At 36.3% G+C, this 18,726-nt stretch overlaps 1 protein-coding gene and 1 pseudogene across 3 annotated transcripts in view; both read right to left on the bottom strand.

Moving 5' to 3' along the window:
• The window catches only part of PDE9A (phosphodiesterase 9A), a 167,189-nt gene that overhangs the window by 4,800 nt on the left and 143,663 nt on the right, over positions 1–18,726 (bottom strand). For all 3 annotated transcript variants that reach the window (XM_069074814.1, XM_069074815.1, XM_069074816.1), the window contains 4 exons: positions 17,199–17,355; positions 14,058–14,171; positions 11,732–11,836; positions 571–699 (listed from right to left, as the gene is read on the bottom strand). In XM_069074814.1, the coding sequence (XP_068930915.1) occupies positions 571–699; positions 11,732–11,836; positions 14,058–14,171; positions 17,199–17,355 (505 nt within the window). The remainder of the gene's footprint in view (positions 1–570; positions 700–11,731; positions 11,837–14,057; positions 14,172–17,198; positions 17,356–18,726) is intronic.
• On the bottom strand, positions 1,082–5,304 carry LOC138151367 (ubiquitin carboxyl-terminal hydrolase 10 pseudogene; annotated as a pseudogene).

The raw sequence follows: 18,726 nt of genomic DNA, 5'->3' as shown, positions 1-18,726 counted from the left end.
GGCCAAGGAGGCCACATGTAGCCTCGAGGTCACAGGTTCCCCACTCCTGGCATATAGACATTGATATGCTTCTGGGTGAAGGCATAGATGGCCTTCAAGTTCTTACTGGGAGGATTAATTGGAGGATGATTTAGGGTAGATATGAAAAGGCTGCACCTAAATGAAGGGTTTTACTTTTTCTGCTTGGGCGCAGAAGGCAGAAGGAGTAGCAATGGGTAGAAGTTACGAAGAAACAAACTTAAGCTTGACCTATAATTTTCTTTCTAATAATCAGAACTCTCCAAAAGTAGATTGGACCATTTCAGGAAGTAGTGGATCCTCTCTGACCAGAGGCTTTAAAGCAAAGGATGGTTGACCACTTGCTAAGTATATTGTAGGGGGAATTATTTTTAAGGTATGGGTTTTACTATATGGTCAATGAGACCCTTGCCAAAATCTGAGATTTTGTGATTCTGAGTGAAATTACATGTCACTGAATAGGTTTCACTTGGGTAACACTGAGAATATGATCATCTTTCAAAAGGCTTGCAGACTTTATATATAACATATTAACCAATGTCACTTATTTACCTTGGTAACTGTTTCAAACATTGGGATCAGAACAAACTTGATGAATCCAATTTGGGCTGTAGGTTTGGTCACTTTATCTCGGTCCATGAAAGGTGCCACTGGAAGTCCTTCAGACTTTTCTCTGTCACTCTGAGATAAATGCAAGAGACAATATTCTAAACACTAGAATTTAAGAATACCTCAAATGACCAACGTGTAGCAATTGACACAGTGCATTTGCACATACTAGAGATAGTAGGATGGAAATTTTAATTTCAAAGTAAAATTATAATATTTCCTTGTAATTATTTGTATTAAGGTACATTTGCACAGGTAGGAGAAATTATAGTAATTATAATAAAATTATTTTTAAAATTATTGCATAGATTGATATACCTGGCCATTCTAGTGTTGAAATTGATATATCATTTAAATAGCAGTTCAGCTAATTCACAAAACAATTATAAATATAAAACGTTAAATTACTTGGAAATTTGAAAGGATTGAAATTACCCTATTCATGTGCTCAATATTTTTTTTTAAAACAACTTTGTGATTTTTATTGATGGGTGATAACTTTATATTCCTAGATATCACTAAACCGTGTACAATTAGAAACTCAACATTAGAGAAGAGCAGACAGCAAAATTAAACAAAGCAGACAAAGAAATATCAAACTTCATTATTTTGCCCATTTAAAAATCTTGTGTACACAGAAGCATAAATGCAGTTCAAAATCTTTAATAGCAATAAAGTTACAATCACCCATCTATTTAGCCTAACATCTTAACTCCAAATATTTGATCTGCAGTTTCCCATTGCATAATTATTAAAATTTTTTCCTCTTTAGAACCAGCAACTTTTTTGTTCCTTCTGTACATTTTCTTTTAAAGTAAGAACTCTTTCTCCTCTAAGAACTGGCTCAATTTATCCTTTATCAAAAACTAAAGGGGGTAGGGAGGAGAAGTTGTTGCATTTTAAAAAGTTTTTCACTTTTATAAGGAAAGATAAAATTCATTCTCACAGATATTCACAAGTTGTGTTACTGGTGCAGGATTTCTTCTGTTAGGCAATTAAATTGGGAATCAGATGCAAATCCCCCTTTATCATCACAGGAATCAGCATTATTCAGAAATAAAGGGGCTTTTGAATTTTTTTAAATCAAGCAATAGTCTTTCAACCAAATGATTTTGATTTGGAAGTTAAAAATCAACATAAACTATGCTGTGCACAAACTCCAAGGGAGTTCATTTCTTTTCCATTCTATCCCATAGTTGCAAAGGAGAAATAAAGTTTCACTCAACAGAGCCATTAGAGAGAGGAAAAAAAGTTAGTATGAGTTGGTATTCTAGAAAGCAGGTATCTTGCACACACAGCACAGAGAAAGAAATTTTAGAGCAGGTCAACTTGGCAATAGTACAGGAGGTAGGCTGTGTGCTCAGCAGAAGGCTTCACCACCTGGTACTGGTTTATTACTTTGACTGCCTGGTCATCAAAATGTAACCAGCCATTCAGACCAATCTAGAAGACATCTGTAGTATAATGACCACCAGTTGCACAGTTTCCGTGATGATAGACCACTGCAAAAAGTCGATAGTTTCTGTGGCCTTTAAAATTTTTATTTTTCACACCTGGAGAAAGCAGCTCTCTGCTAATTTCCAAGTCCACAGGATACTCGATATTCTTAATAAACTTTTGACATCCACCAGTCTTCTCATACACAAACCGTTTGAGGTGTAGAACGAGAACAGGGGGGAGCTTTTCCAAGGTCACTCTCTGACTAATCTCAACCTCTCGCTTAGTTTTTGTGGTATATCCCTGGACAGACTCTCTTGCTACTAGACTTTCCAATGCATCCAGGACTGTGTGGATCTTCTCAGATTGGATATTCAATTGCAAGGTAAAAAATGGCTGCAAAGTGGCAGATTCCTTTGAACTCTGCTGTTAAACTACAGATCTTATGTGTCCCCCAAAGATGCCAGTAATTGGAGTTTGAATAAAGTCAGCTTGTCGAGTGACCGATGTTTTTTTGCGGGGGCCAACATGTTCCTACTCATCTTCACTACCTTCTCCTTGTCCCTGTTCCTCTTCAGGTACAGACTGTGTCTCGGGTCCATCGGAAACGGAAAATTTTTCGTTATTTGGTAAAAGAAGCTTCTTTAAATTCAACATTTCTTCATGTAGTCCATTTAGAATAAATCCTAAATATTCTTCAGCATCTTCCTGCCGACCCTTTTCAGAGATGCTTGACTTGATAACTGTCAGTAGTCTATATATATAAGTGGGTTCAAAGGCAGCTCCAGGGTGGATTTCCTGCACTATCTTGTCACCAAGAGCTTGTTTGGCTTTTGGAGGTATTGGCATATTGGTGAACTAATTCATTAGTCGAACAAAACTGTCTATCATGGGTGTCGATGTGCATGGCCACTGCACTTTGGAATACAATGGAATGAACTTCATTAGATGATACACTGGGGGGCAAGCCACCAATGCCTGCAGAGTAGCATTGATGTAGCACCAGTTTCCTTTATTGATCAGCCCCTGGGGTTGCAAAGATACTGGTTTATGTATTAGCGTTACATTTTCTAGCAATTCTGCAATCTTTATGGCTACAGGATCCTCTGAAACTGGAACAAGCCCTTCTTTGACTTCAACCTGTTTTGCAGGGACCAGAGCAAATGTGGCAGGAGGGGAATATTTAGTTTCAACATAAGCCAGAGGTGTGGAAGCAGAGGGTTCAGAATTGTGAAAAAGGCCAGTTCGATTTAGCAGTCTGATTAACAGAAACTGATCCTGTAACAGGGGTTGTGACTTCAGCAGTAGGTGAAGCATTGTCATGCTTTGCTGGATCTGAGTCAGTGCTTTCCACAGTGTACAATTCTACCCCATTGGCAGCTGGGCCCTCGACAGAGGATTCAAGTGTTTGTCCATTAGCAACTCCGAGATTTTCAGTAGTACTAGTAAAAGGCTGAGCAACAGCTGTCCTTAATGGGCTACTCCTGCCAGCCTCCGAAGGGATGCAAGACTATTCAAAATTAGTAGCATGGCATACCTCAGGCTGCTCTGCAGTCCTGATATTGTCTAGTGCTCTAGGAAAAGAATCATCAATCACAGTGTCACTGATGAAGTCCACAGAATTTTCAGGGCTATTACAAGTCCTTGGTATAGCTGATGGTGGTATATTTCTCATAAATTCTGTTTCCTCTGGGCTTATATTGTTCAGTACTGATGAATTTGCATGACCATTTACAAGGGTTTCTGTAGGGATATGATTGATGCCATATTTAAAATGACTGTAGTATCCAGGTGGCCTTTTTTTCTTCTTTTTATGTTCTCTTTGCCCAAGGCAACCAGAAAGGCTGTCATTTTCTATATTTTCAGCTTTGGCATTAGAATTATTATCCAAAGCAAGTACAGGGCTTGTGAACTGGCAGTCGATGGAGTTGTAGTTGGTTTCATTATGTATGTAATCATGGTTCTTTTTGAAAATGGTGTAACCAAGAATAAATTCTGGGGCCTGAGGATTCGGTGTGCTTGAAATACTGTAGTCAGTGTTATTCAGTAAAGATTCATCTTGTTCAATAACTTCGGTAACACTAAACTCAATTTGCCGATACTCTGCCCCATCATGTAGTTCCTCTGGGGTTTCAGTGTCACACAAAATTGTTTCGTTATATGGTGGAAGTTCAACAGAAGAACAGAGAGTCACAAAAAACTGAATGAACTCAGCTGGAGTAAAATCTCCAAAAACGTACTGGGGGCCGCAAAGGGCCATGTCGCCCCCGCCTCAGGGAAACCCTGCTCACCGCCTGGGCTCCTCATGCTGCTTCCCCCGCTGCCGCCATCTTCTCCTCTTGCTCTCATGCCTTATGTGCTCAATATTAAATAATTATAAATATTCTATTACTGAAGCTTTCCTGATGAGTGAGAGATCACAAATTCACATAGCATACTATATCTAGCCAACCCTAGACTGGTCCATTCAAACCATAACTCATATTCCCTTTCATCTGAGCCATTTTCTTGCTATCTATTCTGTTGCCATGTGTGTCCCACACCGTGCCACTCACCTCTCCAACTTTACTCTGAGAACCTGTAATGGGAATGTAAATTTTTAAGATCTTCCCTGCCCCTAGGCTAAAGTGCACCTGGAGCCTGGAGTGGGAGGCTTGTTTTTCAGTAGATGGTCAGTGGGTCCAGAAGGTTGTTATATTCTCTGAGCCAGGAGAAGGCTATATAAACCCTGATTTGAGGCTTTGTTTTGGAGCTCACTTTGAAAAGTGTTCTGTGATTTGATCAGATGAGACTATGGGAAGCCGTTGTTAAGAGCCCCCCAGCTTTGAAAAACCCAGATGTTGATTTGGTATGGATGTAATGGTTGGACAGTTTGGAAATCTGTCTACTTGATCTGTTTTGCTGTCTTGATAATTCTGTCTGTATACTCTGAAGTTCGGGGTGCTGACCTTTTTCCCCTGAACTAGGTAAACGATACATATTTGACTGATTAAAGTAAGCTTGTTAACCCATTTTGAGTTGCCTTCCTTTAACAAAGCAGATCTAAGAGCCTGTGGTGGCAGCTACCTTGGAGACACTGGGGTGCTTGCTGATACAGAACCACAATCAGTTTTCCCATTACTTCTAAAGAACATGTCTATTGTCTCTTCCCATGGCTTCATTCACCATCCCTGTGAATTTCTGAGAACAATATCCTTTTCTCTGGATACCATTTCCCAATTCATGTTTTCTCCCCTGTTAAAATGTCAACTCCTTGTTCCAGAATTGATTAAATTATTCATTTTAATACTATGCTGCTAATGTATAGCTTATTCTTTTTAAAAAATCAGATGCTTCTCTTGGCTTAATTTTATATGTCTCAAGAGTTTCTGATTTTTGAGATAATTATATTCCATTCCAAGGACATGTAAAATGTTAATATTTTTTAATACAAAAGGTAAATACTCCACGAAAGAAACCAGAATATATTTTCAAGTCAAATACTTTTCATTTATATCCTATCTCGTCGTATCATAGATCAAAATCTGGCCGTCTCAGATCTAATTATCTAGTCCAAGCCCCTCGATTTATTTACTTTCACGCTCAATTAGGATCACAGGTTGAGAACTTACTTATACCTATAATTTTATATTGACTTGTGGACTTTTACCCATCTCATGATCAAGAACTCTTGATCATAGATTCCTATCATTCCATTTCTCCCCAGGTCTTACTACATTAAACCCTTTCTTCATTTTTACTGTGACCTATAATCTATTCACTCCTTATTACTTTACCAAGCCATCATTCTTTCTCTGGTTTCCTATTCTTCCCTTTCCATTTTTGACCCTTTATTTAAAAACTTAAACTCCACCCTATTTTCTACTTTCAAAACTCTTGGGTTAAACTCCTATGTCACTCACACCTTGCCAATCTCCACCTACCTCATCTGTTGTTGAATGGAGCCGAAGACATGGAACTGTGCTGAATGAGTCCACTACAAATTTGTGTTATTTAATTTCAATTGGATCTTTATAAGCTACTCCTTTTATTCTACCCTCCTTGATTTTTAATTTCTTTTAACTGTTCAGACCTTCTCTTCTCCCCTCAATCCTTCCACAAAACCCTTCCCTCACCCTCACTTCTGAGGACTTCATATTCCATTTTACTGGGAAAATCAAGGCTATTCTCTATGACCTCCTTCCATCTTATTACTCCATTACTCTCTGCCCTGTTTACTCTCTCCTTTTTTACTCAGTCACTAATGAAGTGGATTTTATCCTATCTAGTCCCTCTACATGTATTCTTGATGTCATTCCCTCCCATCTTTTCTAGTAGATTGTTCCTTTAGTCTTTCGTTCTCTTCCTAATCATCAGTGTTTCCCTATCTACTAGTTCATTCTGTTACCTACAAACACATCTCAGTCTCCTCCACTCTTTTTTTTTCTTTTTTGCCTTTTGGAGGGCAATTGGGGTTAAGTAACTTGTCCAAGTTTACACGGCTAGTTTTTTGTGTGGGTGTTAAGTGTCTAAGGCCGGAACCGAACTTGGGTCCTCCTGACCCCAGGGCCGGAGCTCATTGTTTTTTTTTTAATTTAGTATTTTGGTTTCCCCCAATTACATGTAAAAAAAATTTTCTACATCCTTTTTTTTTTTTAAATTGAGTTCCAAATTCTCTCCCTCCCTCACTGAGAAGGCAAGCAATTTGACATAGGTTATATATATGTATTCACGCAAAACATATTTCTATATTTGTTATGTTGTAAAAGAAAACACAGACCAAAACAAAAACCCAAGAAAAATAAAGTAAAAAGATGCTTGGGTCTGTGTTCAGACTCCATCAGTTCTTTCTCTGGTAATGAATAGCATTTTTCATCATAAGTCCTTCAGAGTTGTCTTGGATCATTATATTTTTGAGAATACCCAAATCATTCACAGTTGATCATCTTGCAATATTAGTGTTACTCTGCACAATGTTCTTGTGGTTATACTCATTTCATTTTGCATCAGTTCATGCTCTGAGAGCATCTAGCTAATTATTTATTATATTATAGCACAATGGTATTCTATCACAACCATATGCCACAAATTGTTCATCCATTCCTCAGTTGATGGACATCCCCTCAATTTCCATTTCTTTGCCACCAGAAAAGAGCTACTACAAATATTTGGGCATAGTTCCAAATTACTCTGCATAATGGTTGAATCAGTTCACAACTCCACCAACAGTGCATTGGTGTCCCAATCTTCCTGTATCCCCTGTAATATCTGTCATTTTCCTTTTCTGACCTATTAGCTAATCTAATAGGTGTGAGGCAGTACCTTAGAATTGTTTTAATTTGCATTTCTCCAATCAATAGTGATTTAGAGCTTTTTTCAATATGGCTATAGATAACTTGGATTACTTCTTCTGAAAACTGCCTGTTTATATTTTTTGATCATTTGTCAATTGGGGAATGGCTCTTATTTTCATAAATTTAACTCATTTCTCTCTATATTTGAGTAATAAGGCCTTTATCAGAGAAACTTCCTTCAAAATTTTTTTCACTTATGATTGCTGTTTTTTTCTCCATCCTATTTTCCCCCTATTTATTCTATTCTCTCCCTCCTTTTACCCTGTCTCTCCTCAAAAGTGTTTTGCTTCAGACTACTACCTTTCCCAATCCACCCTCCCTTCTATGAGCACTCCCCTCTTCTTTTATTATCTTTCCCTCCTCCTTTTCTGTAGGGTAAGATAGATTTCTATAGTCAGCTCAGTATGTGTTTTCCCCTCTTTGAGCTAATTGCAATGAAAATAAGTTTCAAACATTCTGCCTCCCCAATCTTGCCCTCCACTGTAAAAGTTCTTTCTTGCCTCTTTTATGTGAGATAATTTACCCCATTCTGCTTCTCCCTTTCTCTTTTTTCCCAGCACATTCCTCTTTCTTACCCCTTAATTTTATTTTTTAGATATCCCATTATATTCAACTCACACCTGTGCCCTATGTGTGTGTGTTTATATACATACATACATATACATATATGTGTATGTGTGTGTATGTATATATATATATATGCCTTCTAACTTCCCTAATGATGAGAACATTCTTGTGAATTACAAGTATCATTTTTCCATGTAGGAATGTAAATAGTTTAACTTTATTAATTCTCTTGTGATTTCCCTTTCCTATTTCCCTTTTCATGCTTCTCTTGAGTCATTAAAAAACCTCCACTAGATCTAGCTTTGCCTCAAACTACTGTCCTTTGTTTCTTCTCCCTTAGCTAAAGTCCTAGAAAAAGCTATCTATACTTGTTATCTATTCTCTTCTTACTTATATCTCTTTCCTTTGTAATCTGATATCTGAATTCATCACTCGACTGAAACTCCTCTATCCAGTTATCTCTTAATGCCCAAATCTAGTGGGTTTTCTCAGTCCTTATCCTTCTTGATCTTTGCATCATTTCTCAATGTTGAGCACTATCTTTTCCTGGATAATCTCTCTTCCTGGTTGTGTGTTTGTGTGTGTGTGTGTGTGTGTGTGTGTGTGAGAGAGAGAGAGAGAGAGAGAGAGAGAGAAACACTCCTGGAGACGAGAGCATTCTACCTCTCCAACTTCCCTACTTTGTTGATTATCATCTGTGTCAGTCAGTCAGTAAACATTTATTAAGCATCTCTTAAATGCCAGACAGCATGCTAAGAGCTGAGTATACAAAGAAAAGCAAAAGAGAGTCCCTGCTCTCATGAAACTTACAGTCTAATAAGGGAGACAATATGCAAACAACTATGTACAAAAAACTATATATAGGACAAATTGGAGATAATTAACAGAGAGAAGACCATAGCATTAGAATAGAATAGAAAGCCATAGAATTAACCACAGAATATTGTAGAATGTAAGATTTTATCTGGGATTGAAGGAAGCCAGGTAAACCAGGAGGTGGAGATGAGGGAAATGATTCCAAGAATGGGGGCCAATCAGTGAAAATGTCCAGAGTCAGGTGATGAAGTGTCTTTGTTCAAGGAATACCAAGGAGGCCATTATCATTGGATCACAGAGCACATGGAGAGAGAGAGAGAGAGAGAGAGAGAGAGAGAGAGAGAGAGAGAGAGAGAGAGAGAGAGAGAGAGAGAGAGAGAGAGAGAGAGGGAGAGAGAGGGGTATAAGGCATAAGAAGATTAGAAAAGTAGTAGAGGATCAGGTTATGAAGGGCTTTGTATACCAAACATTGGATTTTGTTTTATATTGGAAGTGATAGGGAACCACTGAATGGGGCATGGTTCAGACCTGTGCATTAGGAAGATTAATTTGACAGCTGAGTAGAGGATGAACTGGAGTGAGGAGAGAATTGAGGCAAGGAAAGCAAACACCAGGCTATTGCAATAGTCCAGGCATGAAGTGATGAGGACCAGTACCAGGACAGTGGGAGTATCAGAGGGAGAAAAGGGGCATATGTGAGATATATTACAAAGGCAAAATCAACAGACCTTGGCAACAGATTGGATATAGAGGTGGTAACAAGAGAGAGGAATTGAGGGTGACATCTAGTTTGGGAGCCTGGGTGACTGGTAGGATGGTGGTACTCTCAATAAGAATAGGGAATTTAGGAAGAGGAGAGGGTTTTGAAAGAAAAGATGAGTTCAATTTTGAACATGTTGAGTTAAAGATGTCTACAGAACATCCAGTTTTAGATGTTCAGCAGGTAGTTGGAAATGCAAAACTGGAGGTCAGGAGAGAAGCTGACATCATCAACATAGAGAGTTGATTAGATCACTAAGTGAAATGCTATTAATGAAGAAGAGAAGAGGAGCCAGGATAGAGCTTTGTTGGACACCCACAGTTAATGGGCATGACCTGGAGAAAAACTAGCAAAAGGGACTAAGAAAGAGTGTTTAGATAAGGAGAAGCAAGAGAGTAGTTATGATGATATCACTTCTAATATGCCTGTTTCTCTTTCTCTTCTTTCTCTACATCTCTCATTGATCTCATCAGCTCCCATGGGTTCAGTTATTACCTCTGTGCAGGTGACTTTCAGATGAGTTCCATATCAAATGCTTCAAAATAAGAAACCTACGATTTCATCAGTGGAAAATACATTAAAATGGCATAGCCATCTGCTTTGTTGCTGCAATTTAGGGACCATTGGAGAAGGAAATGGCACACCACTCCAGTATCTTTGCCAAGAAAACCCCAAATGGAGTCCCAAAGAGTCAGACATGACTGAGATGACTGAACATTTCTATTTCACTCTCTTAAACCTTCCATATGTATTGTCTTCCCATTAGAACATGAGTTTCTTGAGAGGAACTTTTTTTTTACTTTTACTTTTCTACACAAAAATTCGTACAATCCTTTGTACACAGAAAATATTTAATAAATTCTTTTTTTCATTCATTTTATTCATTCATTCAACAAGTCCAAAATTGAATTAATTATCTTTTCCCCAAACCCATCCATCTTTCAAACTTTATTGTTACTATTAAAGGCATCCTAGTAATCACCAGGTTTGCAACCTTGGTATCCCCCTTGAATTCTCACTTTCACTCAACCCACATGTCCAATCAGTTGCCACATCTTGCTATTTCTGCCTCCATTATTTCTCTCTCATTCTTTGACTTCTCTCTACTCACATAGCCACCACATAGTTGAGGTGTTTATCAGTTTTCATCTTGACTATTATAAATGCTTCTTAATGGGTCTCCCTGCCTCAAGTCTCTTTCTACTCCAATTCTTCCTCCACATAGCCAACAATGTGATTTTCCTAAGACAGGGTCCTGACTCTATCACTATCTTATTCACTAGACTCCAGTGACTTTATTATATCTGAGATAAAATATAAATACTTCTTTTTATTGTATAAAGTCTTTCAGAATGTGGACTCAACCTACCTACACTTACCAAACATTGTCAAACATTGTGCTAAGCACTGAAGATTTAAATAAAAGTAACTCCTAGTTTATAAGGAGCTCACAGTCTAACTATTGAAAATTCTTCCCTTTATTATCTCAACTGTCCAGTCAAATTAGCCTTCTTATTTTCCCTCAAATATGGCATTCTATCGCCAGCTGTCATGCCTTCACTCTAGCTGTCTCCCATCTCCAGGATGAATTTATTTTCACCTCAGCCTTATAGAATCTCTGGTTTCCTTCAAGGGATACCTGTAGATACGAGGGCATTCCCTCACTATTATCTGGTACTTTCTGTCTGTCTATCTATCTATCTATCTATCTGTCTGTCTGTCTGTCTGTCTATCTATCTATCTAATCTTTCTATCTATGTGTAATCTTTTCCTTAACTCCTTCAGGTCACTGACTATTTTGCTTTTGTTTTTATCTCCCCAGTGCCTAGCACAGGATTTGATACATAGTACAGGCTTTATGCTTTTTAAACATTTTTGACTGATTGTCTTTTGACTCCTGGGCAGTTTGTTTGACCAGTTACATAAGGAGGATATTCAGTGGTAGTAGATTGTGATCCAACTATATTAGCATTTGTGGGTTGTCACTGTCTTTGATTTCAAAAACTGTAGCCAATTTAATTTCAAATATAGGCTAGTGACAATCTTCTCTAGTTTTATCAAATTTGATTCTTTTCATCTGTAGAGATACTTAATGTTTTATTCCATCTTGGTACACATTTTTCAACTACTGACCATTGTTAAAACATGACTAAATGTCATGACATAAAATTTAACTTTGCAGCATTCTTACCTGCATAAAGTATTCTTCTAATAAACAGTCAACCCAGGGTTCTGCTATTTCCATTGGCCGGACTTCATTGGATATATCACAGCATTTTATCAGTATCATCTTTAGCTGAAAGAAGATACTTTATTATCAAAGAATTATAATAAATATCCATAAACATATAAATTTACAAGTTCTTTTCTGACATTTTTAGATAATTGGCATATATTCCCATAGACTTTTCCCTCATGACCCTGAGTCACTTAATCTCTCAGTGATCTAGACAACTTATTAAAGACTCTAAATTTCATAGAAAGTACTGACCTGTATTGTTGTACAGTATTTTCTTACCTGAGAATTCCTTTTACCAATGAAATAAATGTTCCCTTCCTTATTTCTGTTTGCCTTCTTTGGAATTTTCATTGGTTGATGGGTAGATTTTGATTTTACAAAGACCATTAAAAATTTTTTTTCCATATGGTTTTTATTTGCTATGAGGCAGATCATAGTAGATGTGTTGACTAATTAGGAGAGTTCATCTTTATCAATTAATCTCTGCTATTGTTTAGTGGAAATAACCCTGGGCTTGGAGTCAAGAGAACCTTTATTTTGATTCCTGACACTTAGATAATTGTGTGCCCTTAGGTAAGACACAACCACTCATCCTTAGTTTCATTATTTATAAGTTCATTAAAATACTTCAATGGATCTGAAATCTTATCAGTGTGAGTTCTCCCTCTGTCAGTGTAGATCATGACCCATCCATGGTTTCTTATCTTATGTGATTCTCTTTACTAGTCTTCCATATATCCTCTATAAAGAATCCACCAAGCATGCTGAAGTTCATCTCTAGATAATTTTATTTCATGGATACTAGTGAAAAACTTGGTCTGTTAATACTACAGGATCAGCACACCTTTTCTAAACCATCAATTTCCTTTGAATATCCTTTACATTACTCCTCACACATGGGTTATTATTGAGTAAATACTACAGTCTATATCCACCATAGATTTCTCCATGTCTTTTATATCACCTGTAACTTATATCCTTTGAAGATTGTGGTAGTCCAAGTAGCTTAGATTCCTTGGAGGCCATGAAAGTTCAAGATTAACAATCAAACAGCATTTCCAAGTGAACATTTATGTTAAAAATATGGCTTAGGTATAAGGAGTATTTTGTGATCACATTCTCAGTGCAAGCCTATTATTATATGTGCCTTTCTAGGGCTACTCTGAGGGGTTTGGCCCTCTTATCTTATGCCTCATTTGATCTTCACAGTAATCCTGTGAACTATATACATATATATATATATATATATATATATATAATAATCTCCATTTTGTAGATTGACAAGCTGAGGGTCAGAGAAATTAATTGACCAGTGCAAGGTCATGTAGCTAATATTAATGGCAGAGCCAGGATGTGAGCTTAGTTATTTCTGACTCCTAGTCTCTTTGAACTATAGCACACAGCCCATTTCAAACCAAAAGGGTTAGGAACATAAATGAAATCTTTCTCTGATGATTCACTTGAAGTTCTTGCAGTGCTGAAGAGTGATCTTTTTCACTTTACTGTGAATTGCAAATTTGCCTGTTTTAAATAAAGTTCAATCTAATAAAGTACCAGATAGCAGAGTTCATTATATTCAGAAGAATGCAGAGCAAAATTAATTCATTTCTTCCATTTTTCTCATACAAAACTGATCACATAATAGAGAATAGAGAATGTATTATATTTCAAAGCTGTTTGGCAATAAGAAAATCTTAGTGTGCTTGAAATCAACTGGGAGTTTGTAAGTCAGCATTATTTGCTAGACATCAGATAATCTTTTTTTTTTCTTTTTGGATGGGGGAAGGCAGGGCAATTGGAATTAAGTGACTTGCCAAGGTCACACAGCTAGTAAGTGTTAAGTGTCTCAGGCCAAATTTGAACTCAGGTCTTCCTGACTTCAGAGCCAGTGCTCTATTCACTGTGCCACCTATCCTCCCCTCAAACAATCTTTCAAAAGCAAGTTTCACATTATTGTCCTCCTTGTTAATTTTATTGGGAGGCAGGTATACCATTATCCATTTAAACAAGGACATTTGAATTATTTGGGTAATTCTTTAGCTCTCAGTTTATCAGTGCACATTTGTTATGGATTCTGTCATATGTGGGCACAAATGGCCTTTCACAGAATTACCAATGAGCAAAATTCTGGTAGTTACTCAACACATAAATTTACAAAGCAAACTATGACTTTGAAAGGTTGTAGGCATTGCAACCTGCATGTAAATATGATAATATAAATAAAAGACCTTGTTGGATTCTGGTCACTGGAAGAATGAAGTGTCAGAAGTCTACTTACATAAATCATGTGTTCCTCATTTGTGTAGTCAAAATTTTCCATTTTCTCCTTAAAAGAATCCAAAATTTCTGCATGTCTTGCCATGTCAGTGGCCAGGATTAATGTAATTATCCCCTAAATAATTGAAATGACAACGCATGAATCAAGTAGTTTATCTATCTATCTATCTATCTATCTATCTATCTATCTATCTATCTATCTATCTATCTATCTACCTATAAACATATATATGCCTACATTTTATCTAAGATTATTTCCTAGATGTAAACTGGGAATGCTTTTTTGAACTAGACATCTAGAGATGAACTAGTTCATCAGAATGGTATACTCCCTATTTGAAAATTCTCTCCAATAATGCAGATTGGAAACTCTTGTATAATTTATAGAGTTACCTGGGCACTGAGCACTTAAAAGATTTGTTCTTGGTCACACAGCTAGTCAGAGGACGGACAAGAAACAAGATATTATTTAAAAATTAATTAATTTTTAGTTTTCAACATTCACTTGCATAAGATTTTGAGTTTCAAATTTTCTCCCCCTTCCCATGAAATCTGATATAAGCTCTACATATACATTCATATTAAACATATTTGCAAATTAGTCATGTTTTGAGGAGGAATGGAGAAAGAGGAAACAAACAAACAAAAAAGAGAACAAATAGTATGCTTTGATCTACATTCAGACTCTATAGTTATTTTTCTGGATGTGGATAGCATTTTTCATAGTGAGTCTTTTAGAGTTGTCTTAGATCCTTGCATTGCTGAGAAGAGCTAAGTCTATCAAAGTTAGTCATTGCACAATGTTGCTGTTAGCATGTACAGTGTTCTCCTGATTCTGCTCACTTCACTTATTTACATATTGGACTATCTGAAAGCCGTGATCAAAAAAAGAACCTAGACATCATCTTTTAAGAAATGATCAAAGAAAACTGCCTTGATATTCTAGAACCAGAGGGTAAAATAGAAATTGAAAAAAAAAATCTATGAATCACCTCCTGAAAGAGATCCCAAAATTAAAACTCCCAGGAGTAGTATAGCCAAATTCTGGAGCTCCCAGGTCAAGATGAAAATATTGGAAGTAGCTAGAAAGAAACATTTCAGATATCCTGGAACCACAGTAAGGATAATAAATGATTTAGCAGTTTCTACATTAAGGGATCGGAGGGCTTAGGATATGATATTGTGGACGACAAACAATCTAGGATTACAACCAAGAATCACCTCCCAGCAAAACTGAGTATAATCCTTCAAGGGTGGAAAATTGATATTTACTGAAATAGAGGACTTTCAAGCATTCCTGATGAAAAGACCAGAGCTGAATAGAAAATTTGACTTTCAAATACAAGATTCAAGGGAAGCATAAAACTGAAAACAGGAAAGAGAAACCATAAGGGATTCAGTAAAGCAAAAATGTTTACATTCATGTATGGGAAAATGATATTTCTAACTCCTAAAAATTTTGTCATTATTAGGGAAGTTAGAAGGAGTATACATAGAAGGCACAGGTGTTAGTTGAATATAATGAGACTATTATCTTAAAAAGCCAAAACAAAATTAAGGGGTGAGGAAGAGGAATGCACTGGGAGGAGGGAAAAGGGAGAGGCAGAATGGAGTAAATTATCTCACATAAAAGAGGCAAGAAAGAGTTTTCACAATGGAGGGGAACATAGGGGAGGCAGCAGGGAGCACCCGAACCTTACTCTCATTGGAATTGGCTCAAAGAGGGAATAATATACACACTCAGTTTGGTATAGAAATCTATCTTATCCTATGGGAAAGTAGGGGGTGGAAGGGAGAAGAGAAGAGGGTAGTGGTGGAATGGGGCTGATATCAGGGAGAGTGGATTGGGGAAGGTAAAAATCAGAAGCAAAACACTTGAGAATGGAGAGGGTGAAAGGAGAGAGAGTAGAATAAATGAGGGAAAACAAGATGGAGGGAAATACATAGTAATCACAAAAAATTTATGATTTCTCTGATAAAAACCTCATTTCCCAAATATATAGAGAACTGAGTCAAATATATAGAAATAAGAGCCATTCCCCAATTGATAAATGATCAAAGGCTATGAACAGGTAGTTTTTGGGCAAAGCAATCAAAGCTTTATAGTCATATGAAAAAATGCTCAGAATCACTATTGATTGGAGAAATGCAAATTAAAACAACTCTAAACTACACCCCACACCTATCAGCTTGGCTAATATGATAGAAAAGGAAAATGACAGATGTTATAGGGCGTATGGGAAGCTTGGGACACTAATGCACTGTTAGTGAAATTGTATACTGACAACTATTCTCAGGAGCAATGTGGAAATATACCCAAAGGAGCTATAAAACCATGCAAACCTTTTGACCAAAAGATACCACTCCTAGGTCTATACCCAAAAGAGATAGAAAACAAAAAGGAAAATATGTACAAATATATGTGCAAAAGCAGCAGCTCTTTGTATGGTGGCAAATAATTAGAAATGGAAGAAATGCCCATCAATTGGCAAATGGCTGAACAAATTGTGATATGTGATTGTGATGGAACATTATTGTGCTATAAGAAATGATGAGCAGAATGCCCTCAGAAAAACCTGGAAAGATTGACACAAACTGATACAAAGTGAATTCAACAGAACTAGGAGAACATTGTATACAGTAACAGCAATATTGTATGATGATCAACTATGAAGGACAGCTATTATCAACAATACAGTGTTCCAAGACAGTTCTGATAGACTTAAGCTGAAAAATACTATCCATCTCCTGACAGAGAACTGAAAATGTCTGAATGTAGACCAAAACATACTTTTTCTTTACTTTATTAATTTTTTTTGTTTTACTTCACAACATGACTAACATGGAATGTTAGTTTTGCATGTTTTACATGACTGCACATGTATAACACATATCAAATTGCTTGCCTTCTCAGTGATAGAAGGAGATGATGGGCGGGGGGAGAAGAGAATTTGAATTCAAAAATTAAAAAAAACCTAATGTTAAAATTGGTTTTACATGTAATTGAGGAAAATGAAATATTACATTACATCAAAAAACAGTAATAAAGTTTTGAAAATTAACAAAAAAAGAGAAAATGTAATAGAAAAATGCCCCCTGCTCCTATAGCTTAGATATTATAGCTGTGTCCCCATTTACAAACCTGCCTTATCTTTTTGAAATCTTCTGTTGTTACATTGGAGAAAATATTACATTCAGGCTGAGAAATGATCTGGAAAGCCACTGCACAGTGATGGTTCTCCAGAGGTGAAATGTCATTGTAGCGTATTGCAAGTTCTGTGCGTGCATTAATCTGGTAACTGGTATCAAGAAGAGAGTGAGAAATCCATGTACCACATACAATTTACACTGCAATCTGTTATACATCTTGTATGAATATTATTTAATCTTATTTTACCCATGTAAGAGCACTCCTAAGTAAGTGGTTTCCCTATTTTGCTATCCTCATTTTAGAGATGAGGATATTAGGGCTCAGAAAAGGTCAAGAGTGTTTCTTAGGATGCCTTCTATTTCCTAAGTCAATTGTATTTTGTACTATCTTCCATATACAAGGTGATAATTTCAACATATAAAAGACACTCAAGCTTTGTTATTAATTTCTTTTGAGTAGAATTTTCTGCACATTCAATTAAGTTTCATTTAGTAAACTTTTTCTAAAAACACCTATTATGTTCAAAGCACTGTGGTAGGCAATGACAATACAAAGATGAAAACTATAAAGCTGCTCTTGAAGAGCTTAATATGTATACTGGCTCGATTCTTATGTATACTGACTCTACTATTAAAATCTAATAAGGGAAAAAATGAGAGAAATTGTATGTATCAAATATGACCAAAAAGCAAAGAAACCTATGTCTATGAGTGGTTTCTGAAACCAATCTCATTACTTTATGCCTTATTATATATTTATAAACTTGCTCCAGCTTTCACAATGTTTCTACCTCTCCCATATTTCACACATATATAAACATATACATGAGTTATATACATTTGTAGTTAGGGATTGGGCATAGATTTTTGATGCTGAGTTTTGAGAAAAATGTATTCCATCGCAAGGTCTTACAAAAATACTAACATTTCCAACTTATTAAAAAAAGCAATTATTTAATAAATAAAACCAGAATATATTTTCAAGTCAAACAAATTTACATTTATTTTCTATTTCATAGGATCATACACCTAAAAGTGACATTAAAAGCTAGTTAGCCCAATACCCTTAATTTCTTTATTTGCATCAACAATTAAATTAAAAATAGAATTCAGAGGCATCAGAGGAAACTGAGGGAATATTAGTGATTTACTTAAGTTCACACAAGTTATCAGAGGTTGAAATTTGAACCCAGGTCTTCTGAGTGTAGAGTCAGTGATGTTTTCATTGTGCCATCCTGCTTCATATTCATATTTGAGCAGATATTGCTGAGTGTGAATGAGCAAAGAAAAGATATAAATTTTGGCATAAATGTTGGACAAAATGAAAAGGCTAGAAGGGAGTATCCTCATAAATGAAATCATGACCTTACCAAAATGTCTTTACTTCTTCTAAGGAAAAAATAGAACTTCTATTTTTTCAAACCTTTCAAACTGTAAGATCATGGCATAGAAAAGATACAGAGGGAGAAATATGAACCCTCTCATTAAAAGTATATGCCAAATTAAAAAAAGAGAAAGTC

Source organism: Petaurus breviceps, unplaced genomic scaffold (assembly GCF_028583685.1).
Source record: "Petaurus breviceps papuanus isolate PSGF00001 unplaced genomic scaffold, PetGlider_PUasm1.0 90897, whole genome shotgun sequence".
Lineage (NCBI taxonomy): Eukaryota > Metazoa > Chordata > Mammalia > Diprotodontia > Petauridae > Petaurus > Petaurus breviceps.
This window is presented reverse-complemented; position numbering and strand designations above follow the sequence as displayed.